General features: G+C 42.4%; 3 protein-coding genes across 11 annotated transcripts in view; 1 reads left to right on the top strand and 2 right to left on the bottom strand.

Moving 5' to 3' along the window:
* Positions 1-46: 46 nt before the first annotated feature.
* Positions 47-6,026, bottom strand: slc37a4a (solute carrier family 37 member 4a). Of its 2 annotated transcripts, XM_039782038.1 has the most exons (10): positions 5,981-6,026; positions 5,267-5,535; positions 4,409-5,071; positions 3,853-4,085; positions 2,872-3,115; positions 2,304-2,462; positions 2,107-2,192; positions 1,188-1,301; positions 925-1,063; positions 534-700 (listed from the first exon to the last, which is right to left on the bottom strand). In XM_039782038.1, exons 3-10 carry the CDS (start codon positions 4,554-4,556, stop codon positions 534-536), a joined length of 1,290 nt encoding a protein of 429 aa, XP_039637972.1. In that variant the 5' UTR covers positions 4,557-5,071; positions 5,267-5,535; positions 5,981-6,026. The 2 variants fall into 2 exon arrangements, with proteins under 2 accessions (XP_039637980.1, XP_039637972.1); XM_039782046.1 differs by lacking the exons at positions 5,267-5,535; positions 5,981-6,026 and having other exon boundaries at positions 47-700; positions 4,409-4,556.
* cfap45 (cilia and flagella associated protein 45) lies at positions 5,527-10,727 on the top strand. 2 transcript variants are annotated; one of them, XM_039782027.1, is made up of 12 exons: positions 5,527-5,741; positions 6,529-6,639; positions 7,251-7,372; positions 7,686-7,830; positions 7,934-8,104; positions 8,256-8,434; positions 8,607-8,736; positions 8,876-9,022; positions 9,158-9,271; positions 9,421-9,614; positions 10,204-10,428; positions 10,526-10,727. In XM_039782027.1, exons 2-12 carry the CDS (start codon positions 6,586-6,588, stop codon positions 10,590-10,592), a joined length of 1,548 nt encoding a protein of 515 aa, XP_039637961.1. In that variant the 5' UTR covers positions 5,527-5,741; positions 6,529-6,585; the 3' UTR covers positions 10,593-10,727. The 2 variants fall into 2 exon arrangements, with proteins under 2 accessions (XP_039637961.1, XP_039637952.1); XM_039782018.1 differs by lacking the exon at positions 5,527-5,741 and adding an exon at positions 6,150-6,335 and having other exon boundaries at positions 10,526-10,726.
* A 116-nt stretch (positions 10,728-10,843) lies between these two features.
* Positions 10,844-17,960, bottom strand: part of LOC120546774 (clathrin heavy chain 1) — a 34,349-nt gene continuing 27,232 nt past the window's right edge. For 4 of the 7 annotated variants that reach the window (XM_039781961.1, XM_039781979.1, XM_039781970.1 and 1 more), the window contains 2 exons: positions 12,923-12,998; positions 10,844-12,471 (listed from right to left, as the gene is read on the bottom strand). In XM_039781961.1, the coding sequence (XP_039637895.1) occupies positions 12,341-12,471; positions 12,923-12,998 (207 nt within the window). In that variant the 3' untranslated portion in view covers positions 10,844-12,340. Of the gene's footprint in view, positions 12,472-12,922; positions 12,999-15,767; positions 16,744-17,960 lie in introns of those variants that run through there. The other 3 variants (XM_039782004.1, XM_039781996.1, XM_039782003.1) reach the window with 3 other exon arrangements.

Raw genomic sequence — 17,960 nt, 5'->3', positions numbered from 1 at the left:
TCGGGCATTGAGCATAAACTATGAATGTGGCTGAAAAAAACCGTAATAACAAAGTATCATTTATTCAAGATTTTGACTGTTCTCATAAGAAGGAATACACATTTTGCCTTCTAGAAAAAAGTTAAAAGTATGTCTTGTAAATCAATACATTTTAACACAGACATTGTATTATATACTAGTTTCTAAACCAGGTTCCAGTTTTGTGCTCTTATCAATTAAATACTGCAGTGGCCTTCGGAGAGAAAACCATATTCTAGTTGTGTTTTTGCCACATTTCATTATATGACATACATAATGTAAAGGCATTTACATTCCCTTGTTGAGTTATTGGTGCCATTTTTACATACTGTAATTAGTGTATGTAGATTCCAAAACAGGTTTTTGAAGAAAAGGCATTCAACTTCTCTGAGCTTAATTTATGTTATGTCCTGTAAGACAGAAAATAATGTGGTATAAAAAAAAAAGAATAATATGAAAATACAATGATGGCTCAAAGTATCCTCTGGGTGCAGAGGATGAGGGGTAATAATGTTTTAGTTGGCCTTCTTGGACATGTGACCCATCTTGGTTCGGACATTGCGCAGCAGGAAGAATCCAACAGTGGTGATGGCACAGGTGATCTCTGCTACCCAGAAGGCCATTTCCCAGCCGTGGTGCTTGGCAATGGTGCTGAATGGTAGTCCAGACAGGAAGCCACCGACTGAGGAGAGCACAAATGAATACGTTTTTCAAAGATTAGAGAATATAAAAAGTGTATCTTACAATATATAAACTAAATCAAGTAAAAAGTATAACAAAGAAACTATTGGTTTGTATTTGTATTATTAGTGTAAAGGCATTTAGCAGTAACAGCTGTATGTCAGGCTCCATATGTGTAGTTGATGCACAATGTGATGATTCTGAAATGAAAACCAATCAACTTACCGTTGGCCATCAGGGCAACAATGGCATGTGATGTCCCACAGTAGTTAGATGGGGCACTCTCATTGGCTATAACTCCAAATAACGCTATTGGTCCGTAAGAGGAGAAACCGAAAACCGCACCCAAGCTGAGTATCCACACCTGAAAGTACAAATGAGAGGTACAGCCATGAGCAAGACAAAGTCGGACATGCACTGTGCTGCATTAAATGATCTCTCAGTAATACATTTTTGTCTAATGGGATCGTCAGTTTTAGAACAGATACCTTTGAGCTGTCAGGAGTAACTGTGACTCTGAACAGGTACATGGACACAAACATTCCAGCCATCATGCAGATCAGGATGAAATGACGGGGATTGCCATATATTCTCATACCTTGCTGTACAAAATAAGGACATATGTAAAGAGAAGTTGGTTTTACTGGTTTCTTTTGTTACAACATTCCATTCAGTCATGAAATGGAGACCAAAAAGCAGAGAAAATACATTGTCATTTCTAGGGCTGTGAGACATCACGACAAGACTTGGAATGTGCAAAGAAGTGGTGCCAGACAATATTAGTGAGGTGGTACTAACATTTTTACCTTGTGCGTACTGAGTGACAGTGAACATGTCACCCTTTTCACAGATGCAGTCGCCCTCTGTGCTAATTGGTAATATATATCACATATATGACCTTATTGTAAATTGTGTAGGCTCAGGAGTAACTAAGAGCAGTTGATGCTTAATTTGCATCTTACAAAAACAACAACAGATAAGAAGTTATATTGTAGAAATAGGAGGGAGGACCTAAGCAATCCAGAAATAATCAATGTGTTGTGGTTTAGTAATTATGAACTTCCATGACATGTACCTCCATGAAAGTTATGGTGCAAACAATACCACTGCGTATTATCTTTCTTTGCAGGGAATAGATTGGCTAAATGGTAAAGTCAGTTCTGGTGCACATACCTGATTGTGGAGCCAAGAGAAAGAATTTACCTGAACGGACCCCTTAGGGCAGCACGTGTACTTATAGAACACCCACACCATTTCCCATAATGCATAATTATGCATAATAAAAAACAAAACCGACAGAGGCTGAGGTAGGATGAGTTTGACCATTTGTGGGAAACAGCTATAATCAAAGCTGCATGACAAAAAAATATTTAAACTCTTTTCTATGTGTACTATATGCAAACTCACTTTGGCCACCGCTTTGTCAGAGAGGTAACCTGCTGCGAGACTGCCCAAAAGGCCTCCAACCTCCAGGGCACTCATGTATGAGCTACCTATGAAGAAGAATATAGTGAATTACAAGAAATAATTAAATGACAAAATTGAACTCTAAGCATATTTCTCAACAGAAATTGGAGGTGTCTCCTCTACCAACTTTCCCATACCCATAAGTGGAGACTGGCCCTTGTCCTGAATGAGAAACAGCTGGCCCCAGTCGGTGCAAGCCGTCTTCACCCCGAACACCACCAGGTAGGACATAGATAGCAGCCACAGGTAAGGTGACAGCAGGAACTCAGACAGGGTGCTTTCATTACTGGTGGATCCTGAACAGGAAGCAGGCAGAAGACAGAGTATTGTTATACCGATGTGGGGATGGGAAGGATATCTGCTTCTAATCGGATCAATGCTCTTTCTCACTTTGCCTGTGCGTGAACTAGACACAGCTCACACATTTTACATGTGAGGGGCAGACTGAGTACAGAGTCCACGAGTCACTGACCTTTAGTCACACAACACAAGAGGCACATGCAAAACACACACACACACACACACACACACACACACACACCGTTGACACTGCACAGCTATATGTTAACGGAGTATTGCCTATATTTAAACAAATATACTGTGCCTAATTCAGTCACGGTCAGAGAAAGGGTAGTGGCAAAAAAACTTGTGGTTGTTATCATACTGAAGAATTATTATGAATCATTCAGTAAAAGTCAGTCTCACCTCCTTTGCTCTTCTTGGCTGTTGCCTCTATGTTGGGCAGCCCCACCTCCTTGGGCTCATTCTTGATGAACAGCAGACAGAAAAAGGAGGCCACCACACAAATCATTCCAGATACCGACAGTATTGTCCTCCAACTGTAACTCTGGGTCAGCACTGTGGCAATAATGGGGCCCAAGCTGCCAGCCAGATTCATGCTGCAGGACAGAATCGCCCACCATGTCCCGAACTGTGAGGGCTCAAACCACTGACAGCGGAGAAGAGGAAATAATGGTATGAAATCATGAGTTGACAAGAAGTCTCATTTTCTTGCCTTTAAAATACAGGTGAAATGGAATAATTGAACCAGTGCAGTGTTCTGAATTGACAGCAGGTACTTACTGAATGGTGGTCATTTGACAGTTGCATGAGGGCTACAAATTTAGTGAGGTCAAACATGGGAAGGAGGGACTTTTCACTCATACATTACAACACCGGTTTCATCTCTTAGGCTTAAATGCATTGTAAACATCCACTGGTGAATATTGAGGAATGCTGAAACTGTATTGAGGTAAAGCAAATTATTGTTTCATTCAAAGATAGTAAAACCCCTAAAAAATATTTGAGTTGGCATCTTACTATAAGCAATGGGGTCCTATATCAACACTCGGTTTTTTTCTGACAAATCCAATCAGGATTTACCAACATTTAAATAAAATGGGTCGACAGTGGTGGAGTTGTTTTACCACACCCAAACAGTCCTGATGAGGATTATTTGAGGATTTAAGTGTTCAATTCCTAATAAATAACACATTTTAATTCCTTATTGTTGTGCTCTGCATGTATCTGATTTGGATTGTTTCTACCTATAAATGAACCCAGTTCAGTTCATAATTAGTTGTATTATGGTGCCTATTTGATCTTAATAATACAGGAACGAAAAAAACATTTTGAATCTCATGTCACTATATTGCAGCACTGATAAACTGGCTTGTGGCTCGGTACCTTGCGCAGCACTCTGCCACAGGGAGGCCAGCCGAGGCCCTGGCCCAGGCCGTTGAGAAACCACAGGGCAGAGAAGACAGTGACAGTGGAGGACCAGGAGAAAACCACATTGATGCCTCCCACCATGCACAGGCCAATAGAGAAGAGCCAGCGGGCGCTGATCTGGTCTGAAAGCACACCACTGATGAACTTACTGATAGCGTAGGCCAAAGACTGACTGCTGGTGATCATGCCTGAACAAATGGAGGGCAGGAGAAGAGGAGTTTATACAGAGCAGATAAAACTTCTAGCAAGATTTTCTTGTCCGAAATATCTCTGGCACACAGCTAATATATAATGCACATTAGAAGTGTACCTGTAATTTAGAGTCTACCAAGAATGTGTCAATATGTCATGGGACTTAATAATTCATCCAGCTTTTACAAATGTCCAGTAAAAAAAAGTGTAATGAAAAATGCTAACAGCATTAATTGTGATTTACGTGCCTTCTTATGTAGAAAATGTGCAAAACATGACAATCAAGCATAAAGTTAATACAAAATCAAGAGTCTCCTACCCAGGTCATCCTTATCCATCTTTATTTCTTGCATTATAGAAGGCATCACAAAGGAGAAAGTCTTTCTGTTAAAGTAGTAAAGTGTGTAGCCTACAAACATGGCCAGAAATATAGTGCCTCGGTAGTATCCATAACTTGCTGTAGCCATGGCTGCAGATTTAGTCCTACAAATGGCAAAAACTGGAAGAACAGAGGACAAATCCAGAGGAAGGAGCAAGCTCCTGTCGTTTGACAGACTTCTGCAGCCTGCGACAGTGAACTTTGCTACAGGATCCACTGTATAGAATCAGCTGCTCACAAGGAGAGATGTGCACGTAATCAGTAGGGGAGGTTAATGGTCAACTTCTCTGCCCTGGAGCAGATTTAATCTGGGTTGTTACCATGTGCTACAGGCCAGCCAGAGAGGTTGGAAAAGGAAATTAATCAGTTTGTGACATCAATGCTGTGTATGATCTCTTTTTTTTTAGGCACCTATTTATATAAAAAGGGGACCTTCTACTTGAACAATGATCTGTTGCTGTTTTATTAATCTGAGGATGTTATGGAAGGAGTCCTCAGATTGATGTGGTTAATGATTTACTGTGGAGTCCAATAGTTAAAGCAGACCAGGGGGAGGATCCTCTCCTAAGTGAGGGTGTGTGGTGATCTTCAACAGCAAAAGACCTATCAGACAGAAATAGTGTGTACAAAATGTGTTTAAAAAATTGCAAGAGAGAGAGTACACAGTAATTGTGGGTCATGGTTAAGTGAATGTAAATAAGGCATGAAATATCACTGTAAACATAAATAAATAATAATAATAAATGTGAGGCATACATATTCTACAAAAACAATCGTGGAAGCAAACCACTCTGATACCTCATGTCCACTTCCTCTTTTCTGTGTAGGAATGTTATTCACCTCCCAGCTGTTTGCCTGTTGGACGTTTTTGCAAAATAACGTTGCCTTCGTTTTCACTGTAGCCTACATAGATATGTAGCCTATAGCTCTTTTTTTTTACAGTCTATGGTACAGCTGCGGTTCATGTCAAGGCATACATCCATGCTGCAGTCTGTAAAGTTTCCGCCTCCGCATTATGTGGATCAATCAACTGGCACCGCCCAGCCACGGAAGACTTCAATAAATATCTAAATAAATAACGTTACACAAGTTAGTAACAGAAATGTTGAACCAAAAAGTTTCAATGTAACGTGTATACTTAGTGTAGCTAGCTAAGTGTTAAACTTCCGCCTGCAAAGTAACGTTAGCTAGCTAGCTCTTGAAAATCAATGCGGGTTACAGTCTGTGGTTACAAAGCACAACGTTACTAACGTCAGCTTAAAGGAGCACTAATGTGAGTGTTGGCAAAGAACCAAAGATCCATAACAGTCTCTGGTGTTAGTTAGCTAGCTAGCTAGCTAGCTTAATGCAGGTGTAATGTCAAGTGAAGCACGCTGACGCAACGTTATGTTTAGCTAAGTTAACTTATTTTCCCCCAACCTTCATTGAAAAAAACATTCAAAACGTTACGCGGTTAGGGTTAGAGCAGTGACTGTAAAAAGAAGGGTTAGAGCCATGGTTAGAGCTAGTTACGTTTTGTCGTGTGATTGTTGTTGTTGTTACGCTACTTGTGCGTATAACGTTGTTTTATGAAACAATAAAGATGTATTTAAAAAAAACGTTATCATGCCCCGCCTCCCTTTAGCCCTTAACATTTGTTCCCGTGGCAACAGACAACAAACATTTCCAAATTTTGAACGGATGTCGCAAAGTTGTCAAGTTTATGAGTATGATAGCGACATTTAGATATAACAAAACATTTAGCTCGTATTATTAGTCTTTGGAACTTGTTAACAATAAACTAGAAACGTTAGCGTTTAGACTAGCTAGCTAGCTAAAACATTAATTTATTCTCCTTTGCTCTGGGCACCAATAACCGCGGACCATGGTAAGTAGCTAACGTTAAAGTTATTAGGGTTGAAATAAGTAGCAATGCCACTGGTCATAACTTGTATGCTATAGGTTAGTTGCTAAATCCTAGTTTTCAAAGGAGTCTCGATTTAGGAGACATTTGTAATTAAATGGGAACGGTTATGTTGTATTCACACATAATATGGTAACGTTAATGTTACTCCCTGTAGAGACTGGCATCCAGCTCCACGAGTTCAAGGAGCAGCTCGGACACCCGCCGGTACCGCATGCGAGCCCCAACCTCTCAGGTGGATGAAACCCTGTTTGGGAGCCAGAAACCGGTGAGTGAGGCGCGTTAACATGTTGTAACCGACCATAGACAATGAAACTGCTAGCTAGCTACGTATTTCACATTTCTAATGACATCACTAGCTAATTTTCCTGGCCTCATAGCATCAGTTTATGGCTATGGTGTAACTGTTATGGATTGCACGGGTGGTACAGGAGCATCATAAAACTCATCTTCCTCTACTGTTCCACATGCTAACGTTACTTCACCATGCTCCAGCTGTCACCATCTGGAACAAACTCCTCAAAATCACACACACAACGCCTCTAAAATCATTGGTCTCCCACCTCCCAACCTCCCACCCCTTTACTGACACTGCTATCACACGCAAGACACTCAACATAGCACAGGAGCCCATCCGCCCCCTGAACTCATGCTTCACTCTACTCCCATCCGGCTGCAAATGCAGACTTCTGATCTGTCCGAAAGCATGCTACAGCAAGATTTCCATGCCCTGTGCCATTACTGTCCTCAGCAAACTGAAACAATAATACTCCATGTTCGTTCTATCTATCTATCTATCTATCTATCTATCTATCTGTCGTCTGTCTGTCTTCGTCTATCTGTCTGTCTGTCTATCTGTTGCTAACAAACTCTGTCCAGATATCATCACCGCTAGACATACGTGGAAACTCAGCCTCCAAGGCCAAGAATCCGTCCCAAAAGAACCAAGAAGGAGAGACTGTTGTTCAAATCGTCACCAAGGACCTCATTCGCAATCTCAGGTAGGGAACACTCATTGATAACCTCCAAAAATGGTCTGTCAGTTCAGCCTGTTGTTATGAAAAGCACAATGCACATTTTCATAGATGGAAATTTAAGTAGCTAAATGGAATTTCCAAATAATTTAAAAGTGGGTGCTATGCCAAGCAAGTAATGAATACTAACTTTATAATCAAATCCTATAATTCAGAGCTATTGTATATCATATGTATAGATTAAAATAAATAAATGTCACAATATTGTAAAGGTGCTTACATTTCAGTGATTATGCAGTACTGAAACATATAACAAACCACCCACTTGTCATTATGCCAGGATCCCATTTAAGGATCCTTCAGGAGAGTCCATTATTCTACCATCAGCTGAGTTTGAGCGGATCGCCTCAACGTCCCGGGTTGTCACCAAGGAGCAGAGGGAGGCCCTGAGGGAGGCTTATCACAGAAAGAAAGAAGAGGAAATTGTAGGAAACGTGAAAAAACTTCAACCAAAATGATCCATTAACTTGGAGATTTACAATAAGACAATACTCCCTTAACTCTTTTTCAAATATACCTCTCATCCAGAATGCTGCAGAGGAAAGGAAGCGTCAAATATATGAGGCAGACTTGTCCCGTAAGGAGAACCAGGCACTGACGGAGCTGGAGCGCGAGGCCCGGGACCGTGCTCAGCGCTTAGTGGAGCGGGCCAACGCCTTAAAGATGGAGCAAGAGGATGAGATCAAAAAGCTCAACAACGTAGGAAGCAGCTGTAGACATGTTGACCACAAAAGTTTAAAAATGTTTCTGAAAGTGAACCCGTCAAAGATGGGCAGTACTGCTGATTTTTTGTATATCTGTGTGTGTGTGTGTGTGTGTGTGTGTGTGTATATGTGTGTTATTCCCTCAGCTGATTATGGGTGCTCAGTGTCAAGCCACTCGTGACACCCAGATCCAGGAGAAGAAACAGATCCAGGCAGAGTTGTCAGAGGAGGAGAAGCGTCTGGATGCCATGATGGAAGTGGAGCGCCGCAAGGCCTTGGAGACCGTGGAGCAGATTGATGAGCTGCGCAAACAGCAGAGGATCGGGTAACACACAAAATCATTTATCGATCGATTTGCACATAAATAGTTGTATAAAAAAATAAAAAATAAAAAAATAACAACCACATCATTCTAAAGAGATCCATTTTGTAACCAGTAAAGGCAAAGGTCTTTAGTGTAGTTATCGTGTGTGTGATGTGCCCGTGTTATATTCCAGGGGAATGCAGAAAATCTACAACCAGATCCGGCAACATTTGGAGGAGAAGCAAGTGCAAGAAGTGATGAAAGAGATGGAGAGACAGCAGATACGAGAGAACCAAGAGAAAATGAACCTGGAAGACCTGAAGGTGCAGACACAGACCATGCAGAGAGAACACTGAACACAAGCACTAGAGATGAACATTTACAGAGTCACATACAGGGGGATATGTACAGTACACATCGCATTGGAGTTTGTTTCTTCTCTTATTGGTTGTCTTCTTCCAGGCCCTAGAGAAGAAGAGGGACGAGCAGCAGCGTCTGTTGGAAGAGATCAAGTGTATCAACAGAGAGACTTTGCAGGCCAAGGAGCAGCGGAGAGAGGAGGAGAAGCTGGCTGACATGAGAGATTTGGAATACATACGGAAGAAAATGGTCAGAAAATACAATTAAGACAAACAGCAACAAGGGACAGTTTATAACCATAAAGTTCAGTTACATAACTGACTCTCAACATATCTTTGATTTATTCTATCATGAAAATATTATTTTTCTTCATGACCTCTGCAGGAGCGAGAGGCAGAATATGAAGCAGAGCAGAGACGAATCAAGAAAGAGAAGGAGTTGGAGATTGCCAGGCTGAGGGCCCGTCAAGAAAAAGAAAAAGACTACAAGGCAGAGCAGGTCAGGAATAAAACTACCAGCTGACCACCACCATAAAGGTGGTACCTGCTGAATTTAATATAACTTTAATAACTGTTAATATCACTTTTTAAAGGCACTTATCTTCCATAGAAATTCATGGGAATTTTGTGTGTCTGTGCATTTGGAAGGATGAGCTCCGTGCCCGGAGGAATCAAGAAATCGCAGACAGAGAATGGAGGAGAAAACAGAAAGAGCTTGGTGAAAAGAAAGCGAAGGAGGAAGCGATGCTGAGGGCGGCTCGCTTGGAGCAGGTTCACGGGAAAGAGCACTTCCTGTCGATCGAGGCTGGCCGGGAGAAGGCAGAGTTTGAGAGACTGCTGAAGTAAGAAAGCGGATTTACATTTTTTTTTTTTAACATCAAATCGAATACCACCTACAACCTAGTATAGGATAGTTCAACTACAAATGCAAGTTCAAGTACAAACGCACCTAGTATTAAAGATAAAGGTGCTCTAAGCGATGTTGGGTGACGTTACTTCTTGTTGACTTTCAAAGTATTTTCAAACAAAACGAAGACTAGCTCACTCCTCCCTCCTCCTAATCCCGTTCCCTCCCTTCTGTGCTTCAGCGCACTAACCCCCAAATCCTTCTTGTCCGTTATTGGCTGAACACTGGAACACAGTTTGTGTATGTTTGCATGGTCCAGTTTGGACCACTTTGTTTTTGTTGGCGTGTGTGGACCCTGGGCTGTCTACAGAGACCGCGTTGTTTTATAGTGTGTTTAGGGGACCGGCAGCTCGCGGATAGTGAGGAGATGTTTGTGTATGTGACAAAAAAAAATGTTGTAGCCTAAAAAACGCGTGACATCGCTTAGAGTACCGTTAAGGCTTTAATATTTGTATTTTACACATTCAGCTGTACCATTTTATTAAAATTAGTTTTCACTGCCACTTTTACCTTTCTCCACACAGGGTGCAACAGGAAGCAATCATCAAACAGAAGGAGGAGGAGGAGAGGCAGCGTCAGAAAGCACACCGCCACGCAGAGGTAATCCGAAATCAGGTGAAGGAGCGTGAACTCTCAGCCGTAGCCAAGCGCAGAGAGATCTTCAAGGAGGCCGATCGGTTGATCGAGGATGCCCGGCAGAGGCGCGCGCGCCTCGATGAGATCAAAGAGAAGAAGCTGAAGGAGCTCAAGTAAGTACAGGCGGGTTAGTGGGCCTTTCTTGTGGCTGATATTTTTTGACAGGACTGTCTTTAACTAAATAAATCTGACGTGTTTGTCAACGTGCAGGGCTACAGGACTCTCTGAACAGTACTGCAGTGAAGTGGAAAGGAAGGCCCGGGCCTGCGTACTCTAATTCACTCACTACTGGATTCAAATGGTGCGAAGGCATCCCATTTTCTGTGGTCTCATTTAAGCAGAAAGAACACGTTTCAAGTACTAATGTAACTTGAACATATATAAGAATGTACCAATAAAAGGTTTCTACTGCTTTTGACCATCGGTATGTACTGTACACATTTCAGTAGTTGGTATTTTAGGATGGCTTCTTTTTTAGGCATTACTACCGGTACTTCCTCTCACACACTGACTCCACAGGAGACTGGATACAATTTTTAGTTTTTATTTAGGCTAGTATTTCCCTTTCAGTTGAGTCATATTCTTCCACTTATCAATGACAGATCCCCTTTATTATTAATATGCATGACAACAGAAAGGAATTCAACTTATGTTAGGGTTAGGATGACACTTTACACACAGCTTAAAGCATGTAGGGAAGTTAAGTACATCAAGGTAAATACAGGCTCTTATTTCAGACAATTCTTGACAAAGAATTGGATGTACTGAGACCTAATTTCTTCATCATAACCATCTAAACACACAACCTACAGGAGTGTTCATGGATCTAATCAAGCTGTCATTAGAACACCAAAGGTTCCACCAGCCTGTCTTCTTCTGCCTCCTTGTTTGTTCTTGCTGCTAAGCATTAAAAGGAGGAGGAACCAGGACAGGAGAGTGGGTGGAGGACAGATGGGTGGGGTATCCATCTAAAAGTTTTCAATTCTTCATGTTCACATCCGTACACGCAAAAAAAGTAATGGTGACCGAGGGAAACACTACAACACCTGGCATACACGGACCTCAGCAGAAGGAGGGTTCCGAGTAAATACGCACACACACACACACACACACGGTACTGTTAAGGGGTAAGGGCCCTGGGGTTTGGGAGCAGTGGTCCCGTCCTTGCACATACACAGATACAGTCTCACACAAGCACTGTACACGGCACAAGAGGTCACCTAAATACATGGAGCCAATGAAGGAGAGCTAACATCTAAGAGGGTGGATTGGATAGCCCAGTACAGGCTGAGAGGGGGTTAAAATTCTTATTAAGACCATCAGGTCTCATACTCACTTTCTCACTCTCTCTCTCACACACTCATACTTACACTCACACACACTTAAAACTCCATAAAGCTACACGCCTGTGCAGAATATACTATCATTACTTAGTGTTGCTAGCTATAGCCATTTAAATGGCAATATATGTTCAAATATTATATGTAACCTTTTTTCCTCCGAATATACAACGATGAAATGCATTATACAGACAAACGAAACAATGAAAGCTGTTCACATGTTCAGTACATCAAAAGTAAGAGCTTCTCTACGTTAATTTCTTCACGAGTGCAAAATCCAATGCTCCTCCACCTACTTCCAAGGTTCGTTGCTGAGCTTTAGCAAGTCCACTTCTGCAAAAACCATAAACCAATAAAAAAAACATGACAATAACAAACACAAAAAAATATTCTAAATAAGTAGTCATAAATATGGAATGTGAAAAAAACAAACGTGGTCCAATTTCTTTCCAAACAATACAAATAAAAGTCCTTCAATGCAGTTAAATGTTTTCTCTTGTAACGGGACAACATAATAAAAAAGTAGTACTCAAAATGAGAGTGGGCTGTTGCTTGCTTGTGGCCCCTGTTGTGAGTAGAGGACCATGGGAAGCTGGTGAGGAACACAAAGAGAGAAGGACAGATGGAGGGAAGGTGTTGGGTCAAGTTGTGGTGGTGTTGTGGGGGGGGGGGGGTTGTTGGTTGTTCACATGCTATAACCGAAGCTGGGCTGTGGAGGCTGGCCGTAACCTGGTGCTGCTGTGTAACCGTAGCCATAGGGCTGCTGAGGAGGCACGGCCACGTTGGGCCCTGCTGTGAGCATGAGCTGGGGTGTGCCTGCAACAGAAACATCAGTAGTGAAGAGCATGGCCGTAGTCATATTGTTAAAAAATATTTCATGTTTCCTTAAAAGGTCCCATGGCATGAAAATGTCACTTTGAGGTTTTTTAACATTAATATGGAGTTCCCCCAGCCTGCCTGTGGTCCCCCAGTGGCTAGAAATGGCGATAGGTGTAAACCGAGCCCTGGGTATCCTGCTCTGCCTTTGAGAAAATGAAAGGTCAGATGGGTCGATCTGGAATCTTCTCCTTATACTAAGGAAAGCTCATTGTGGGACTGGCTCTAGTGGCTGTAATTCTGCACCAAGACTGAATTTGGGGAAAGAGACTTCAGATACAGTATTAGGGGACCACTAAGGTCTATATAAAAGCATACAAAGAGCACCATGTCATGGCACCTTTAACAGCAACACAATTATCATCTGTGACTGGTCTTTTTTTTTTTTTACCGTAAACAATGGGTTGAGACTCGGTAGCTTGCTCCTCCTGTTTCCTCAGGGACTCGGAGGCTTCGAGTTTGTCCACCTGTGGAAAACACAACAGTGGCGCTGTCAGACTTCAGTTACACTGTGGCTGACGGGGCTCTTGAAGAGCAAGGGCTGAGGCGCCGAGTTTGTAAAAACTGACCTCTGGGTTATTTCACTGGCTGACGGATGGGACCATTCCTGACTGGCGAAGACGAATATAGTCCAGATTTAAATAAAAACAGGCTGCAGGAGGCAGGCCTTGATAATGGGTTGGGAGGCCCTCTATAAGAGCAAAAGGAGTAACTACAACTAGAGAGCTACTGGCAACTATCAGGCTTGGCTACAACACTATCAGATACTTTTTTTTGGGGGGGGGGGGGACAAAGACAAACAGCTACTGGGCAATAATGGTCCCACCATCCAGCCACCCAAATCATCTACTCTAACATGTTGAGTATGTAGAGAACCGACCCCTCACCAGTACAAGTAGACTTACTAGACCAACATTTCTGTTTTTCACCTGTTAGCTAGTGTCCATCTCTCTCTGCACATTTTTTGTGTTAGGCTGCATTCACATACAGTCAGGTGGTCGTAAGGTGTTCCGGCGAAAACGCAGCTCTTCCCAATCATTCAGGAATGGCAACTCAGCAACATGGCATCAAACGCCACACGCGGGACGCGATCCCGGCTCTCCTGGGTTAAAGTCCAGTGTTTTACCCATTTGCGGACTTACGTCCTTTCATACTACTCGCTACGGCGAAAATTCACACGTAATGTAGGTCAATGGTGGCCAAACAGCGTTGATAAACACGCTAAAAAGCGAGTGTGAGTCTTGATAACACGCCAAAATGGCATACAAATTGGCATGTCATACATACGCCACTTTACGAGATCAGTCTGCAATTCAGAGTGTTTTCAACCCTTTGTCTAGTGAGCTCAGAAAATAAAGACAGTGGTTTGCAAAGCTTCATTTGACCATCACTAGGCTGCGGCGGCCGCAGGAGAGAGCTGGAAAACATGCAGCGGCCTGCGGTGAAAAGTTGAGACGGATTCAACTTTTGGAGAAACGCAGCCCGTCATCCTGAAGGGGCCAATCACGTAACAGGCGGTCAGACTCGGCAGTCCGTTTTGAGGCGGCGTAAGAGTCCCGTCCAGTAAACATCACTGTCTCTTCCGTCGGTTTTCTTTTTCTCATTGAAATAAAGCTGCCTTCAAGTGCAGTCGGAAATGCTGACAGCTAAAACCGATCTGACGGACAACAATAAGGGCCCTATCTTGCACTCAGCGCAATTGCCTTTGTACACCGATGCATGTATCATTCCTATTTTGCACCCAACGCAAAGCGGACTTTTCCCTCCACAGACGCACGTCGGTAAATTACGGAATGTATTTGCGCTCCAGGGGGCGGTTCAGCGAAAAGAGGCGGCGTGTTCCGGCGCAAACGTTACGTGGTACTATTATGCAGTTTCAGAAAACAATTCCGCCACTGACCAGGAAAAACCTGGTTTAAAGTCAGTAGCGCGTTATTCAGATGCTATTTTAGGGACGAATGCTTGGCCATAATGTAGCGTGTGCACAACGTGCATGCTCTTCTCTCATCTACAGCAGTTCCCATTTTTGAAAACCATACATAATTACAAAGAAAAATATTACTGAAAATGCGCTTCATGTGTTTGGATAGATCAGGAGGCACTTTACAGTACAGTCCTCAAAAAGTCGCAGCAATTCTTTGTGGCTTGTTGTGTTTTACACATTTCCATGAATCATGGATGTGTTGATGACATAAATGAGGAAATATTAGAGGACTTAAGGAGATGTGAGGTTGAACTACGATTGGACACTCCGGCGGAATCTGGTCCGGGAGTGGCAATGCGCTCCCGGTGGAGCGGGTGGACGGAGATGGAGTGGGGGAGGAGGAAGGGGCACAACAGGAGCAGGTGGTGCGTTTGGAGGCCCACGCTCCATGGCTGCAGCAATCCTCTCCAGACTTGAGAAGATGCGCCCGAGAGGCCGCAGGAACATCGCCACCCGGACAAGTCCCGCTGGCGTGCGCCAGGCAAATCCGCCGTCATAATAGCAATCCGCCACGGAACAAGCGCGCCTGCTCTTAAAGGGAATGTGAGATGACGCTCTGATTGGTTATTTTCACGTTACGCCCAAACCACACCTAGCTACTTCAGACCAACCCATTTAAGATTTGCGTCGGGCGCAAGACTCATTTATCCCGCCGGTATAATAGCAACTGCGCCCGAGATCCGCCCACAAAGCTACTTGCATTTTGCGTTTCACACTTGCGTTTCAGATCGTTAAAATAGGGCCCTATTATATACTAAGTGTGAAATATAAAGTCTACTTGTGCTACATTGGGTGGGACAAATAACACAATATGACATCACACACACAAATGGGCCATTTAAGTGACACTCTCACTGCCGCACAACCCTGTTGTTTGAACGCCTCCTTAAAGTTGGTGGACAGAGGACATAACTTGATTAGCCTTTGGTAGCAATCAGGATTTGGCATTTCTGTCAGTAATACTTCACATTTTAAAGCTATGAGCCCAAAAGACTTGATTCTGAAAGACTTAGCTCTAAAGACACCTTGGTACTAATAAAATAGTTAAGGAAAACTTGAGGCTGAAACATGCTTCATGTGCCTGTGTGTATGCTACCTTGTCTGTAGACTTGTGTGTGCCATCCACAAACTTTAATGAACGCTTCACTCTCATCGTTGGAAATTCATGGGACTGGTAAAGCACTCAAAGAAATGATTTGAACTCTTATAACCTTTTATAATCTATGTTGGGGTTACAGGAATAAAGACAAACTGATATCAAGTGTATTTATTTGAAAATGCACTGAATTACACACATTTACCAAGTTTCTACAGTATAGTGTAAATGATTAATGTTAAATATAGGGCTGCATCACACAATTATGTTATTAATTAATGGATCATTCCTATGGTCTAAAGAATGTCATAAAATAGTGAAAAACGCCCATTACAATTCCCTATAGTCCGAGGTGATGTCATCAAAAGACTTGTTTTGTCCGACCAACAGTCCAAAACCTTAAGTTATTCAATTTATTATCACATAAGAAAAATAACATTATCAATTAATTGATTAACAAAATAGCATTCGATTTATGTATTTATACAACTAGTTGACTAATTGTTTTGCAGTGGAAACTATCAAAAATACTTACAGGTAAGAACAAACATTTGTTGTCCCATTTGCCTATTCTATGATTACCAATTGCCACTATTTGGAAACAAATAATCACAAACAATTTGTGGAGTACTCTCGGTGTGTTAGCAAGTTTAGAAATTTTAAGAGGCATGCTACCGGGCCGATACACGCGGCCCAATTAAGTCATTGCCTGCGTACAAACAGCTACAAGAAGCATGTAGCAGCTTTGAGAGTCAACTTGCTAAAACTGCCTGTTTTTTCTTTGGTGCTTTAGTATTTGCTAAGCAGCTCAGATGCAGACAATGATGGGGGGGAAAAAAAGAGCTAAAAACAATTCAAAGAGTTAAGCAGCCAGCAAAAAGCTTCAGATAGTACCCTCAGTTATGACAGTGTGCAGCTTAAATACTAAAGAAATCAGTTAAGGACAATGCAATAGGATAGCTTTCCTCTTACAGTGGTTTTGGGTTCAGTTCTCTACATACTATCTGGTTTCTTATGACTACAGTCAGTCAATCTAGTTAAGCAGGCTGTTTTGAGAAAAGATAGGCTCTTGTTTCGTTTCAGAAGAGAAGGGTTGACAGACATGCTGAAGCGGCAGTTGAGTTATTTTCTTCTTGAAGAGTGCATGAAAGAGAAAGACAGAGAAGCAGAAAGTGGAGGGAGTGTGAAAGAGGGTGGAGGGGATGGATTTGTACAGCCAGTTCAAGGTTTCCAGAAGCAGGCACAGCCAACGATGTCTCCTAGCCTGGCCTGAGTGCTGCTGATGCTACCAATGGAGGGGGGTAATGCATGCTTCTCGCTCTACATGTACACATTGTTTTACCCCAAAGAACACAACAGATTAAACTCAAGCCGTTTGTTACTTAAAGAGACCACACTTTCCAGTAGCAAATACTCCTCAAGAGACCTATACTGTAGAAAAATACCCCTCTCAAAATGCCTGTCCTAATGTCTATGATTTTTATCGCCTGTGTTCTTCTATGGCGTTGAGATGAATTCAGTACAAACAAACATGGAGAAAAATAATAGAAAGGCTCTGTAAGAATGGTCACTTAAAATGAAAATAATGGCACTCTACTGGCTCTTTTATTACCGAAATCAGGTCTTACACTTAGCTGCGCTCTATGCTACTACACCACTGTCCAAATACAGTTATAAATATGCACTCACCCCTCTCAAAATAAGGACGTAAATCAAGAATTATTAAAGTGAAAATGTCTTAAAAATCCCTTTACAATGTCTACAAAAACATACTATTCCTGAAAGGGTCCTGAACCAAGTCAGTATGATGGAGAGCAGCAGATGGCAGCTGAGTGGTGTTACAAGACAGATCAACATTAGCATTAATCTACAAGTCTGGTGAGAAAAGGACCTGACCACAGCAGGTGAGTTTGCGATCCAGAGTGGCGCTCTTCACCCATGCCTAAGGAGAGCTGATGGGCATGCAGGCTTAAGTAGATGGCTCAGTGTGTTTGAGGAGAAAGGCTGTGATGGGGCACAGACAATTATCACTGGACCTGGCTGTTCCCCTCGGCTCTGTGGGGCTTTATAGCACCTTTCAGCTCATGGTTTTGGTTTTTTGGCCCGTAACTTATCGTTCTCGTTTACGCTCACTGCTCTCATAGTGTTGTTGGCAGCAGTTTTCAGCGACCAAGCTATAGTTCGCCGTACTAACTTAAAATGTCAGGGTTGTGTTTACTGTGTGTTTCCTGCTGACAAAAAACTGTTGCAGGTTTGAGGTGAGGCTTGGAACAAGAACAATTAGCAATGGCCTCATCAGCAAAACTTCAGTGTTTAACTGCTGTTAGCAAAGTACAAGTATATTGTGTC

The sequence above is a fragment of the Perca fluviatilis genome, chromosome 2 (genome assembly GCF_010015445.1).
Source record: "Perca fluviatilis chromosome 2, GENO_Pfluv_1.0, whole genome shotgun sequence".
NCBI classification, from domain to species: Eukaryota; Metazoa; Chordata; class Actinopteri; order Perciformes; family Percidae; genus Perca; species Perca fluviatilis.
This window is presented reverse-complemented; position numbering and strand designations above follow the sequence as displayed.

Coding starts and splice junctions, on each gene's coding strand:
- slc37a4a (XM_039782038.1), bottom strand. CDS start 4,556: ATGGCTACAGCAAGTTATGGATACTACCGAGGCACTATATTTCTGGCC. Junction 4,086..4,408: donor GATGGATAAGGATGACCTGG/GTAGGAGACTCT, acceptor CCATTTGTTCAG/GCATGATCACCAGCAGTCAG. Junction 2,463..2,871: donor AGCCAAGAAGAGCAAAGGAG/GTGAGACTGACT, acceptor CTTCCTGTTCAG/GATCCACCAGTAATGAAAGC.
- cfap45 (XM_039782018.1), top strand. Junction 6,640..7,250: donor TGTTTGGGAGCCAGAAACCG/GTGAGTGAGGCG, acceptor AACTCTGTCCAG/ATATCATCACCGCTAGACAT. Junction 8,737..8,875: donor TGAACCTGGAAGACCTGAAG/GTGCAGACACAG, acceptor GTCTTCTTCCAG/GCCCTAGAGAAGAAGAGGGA.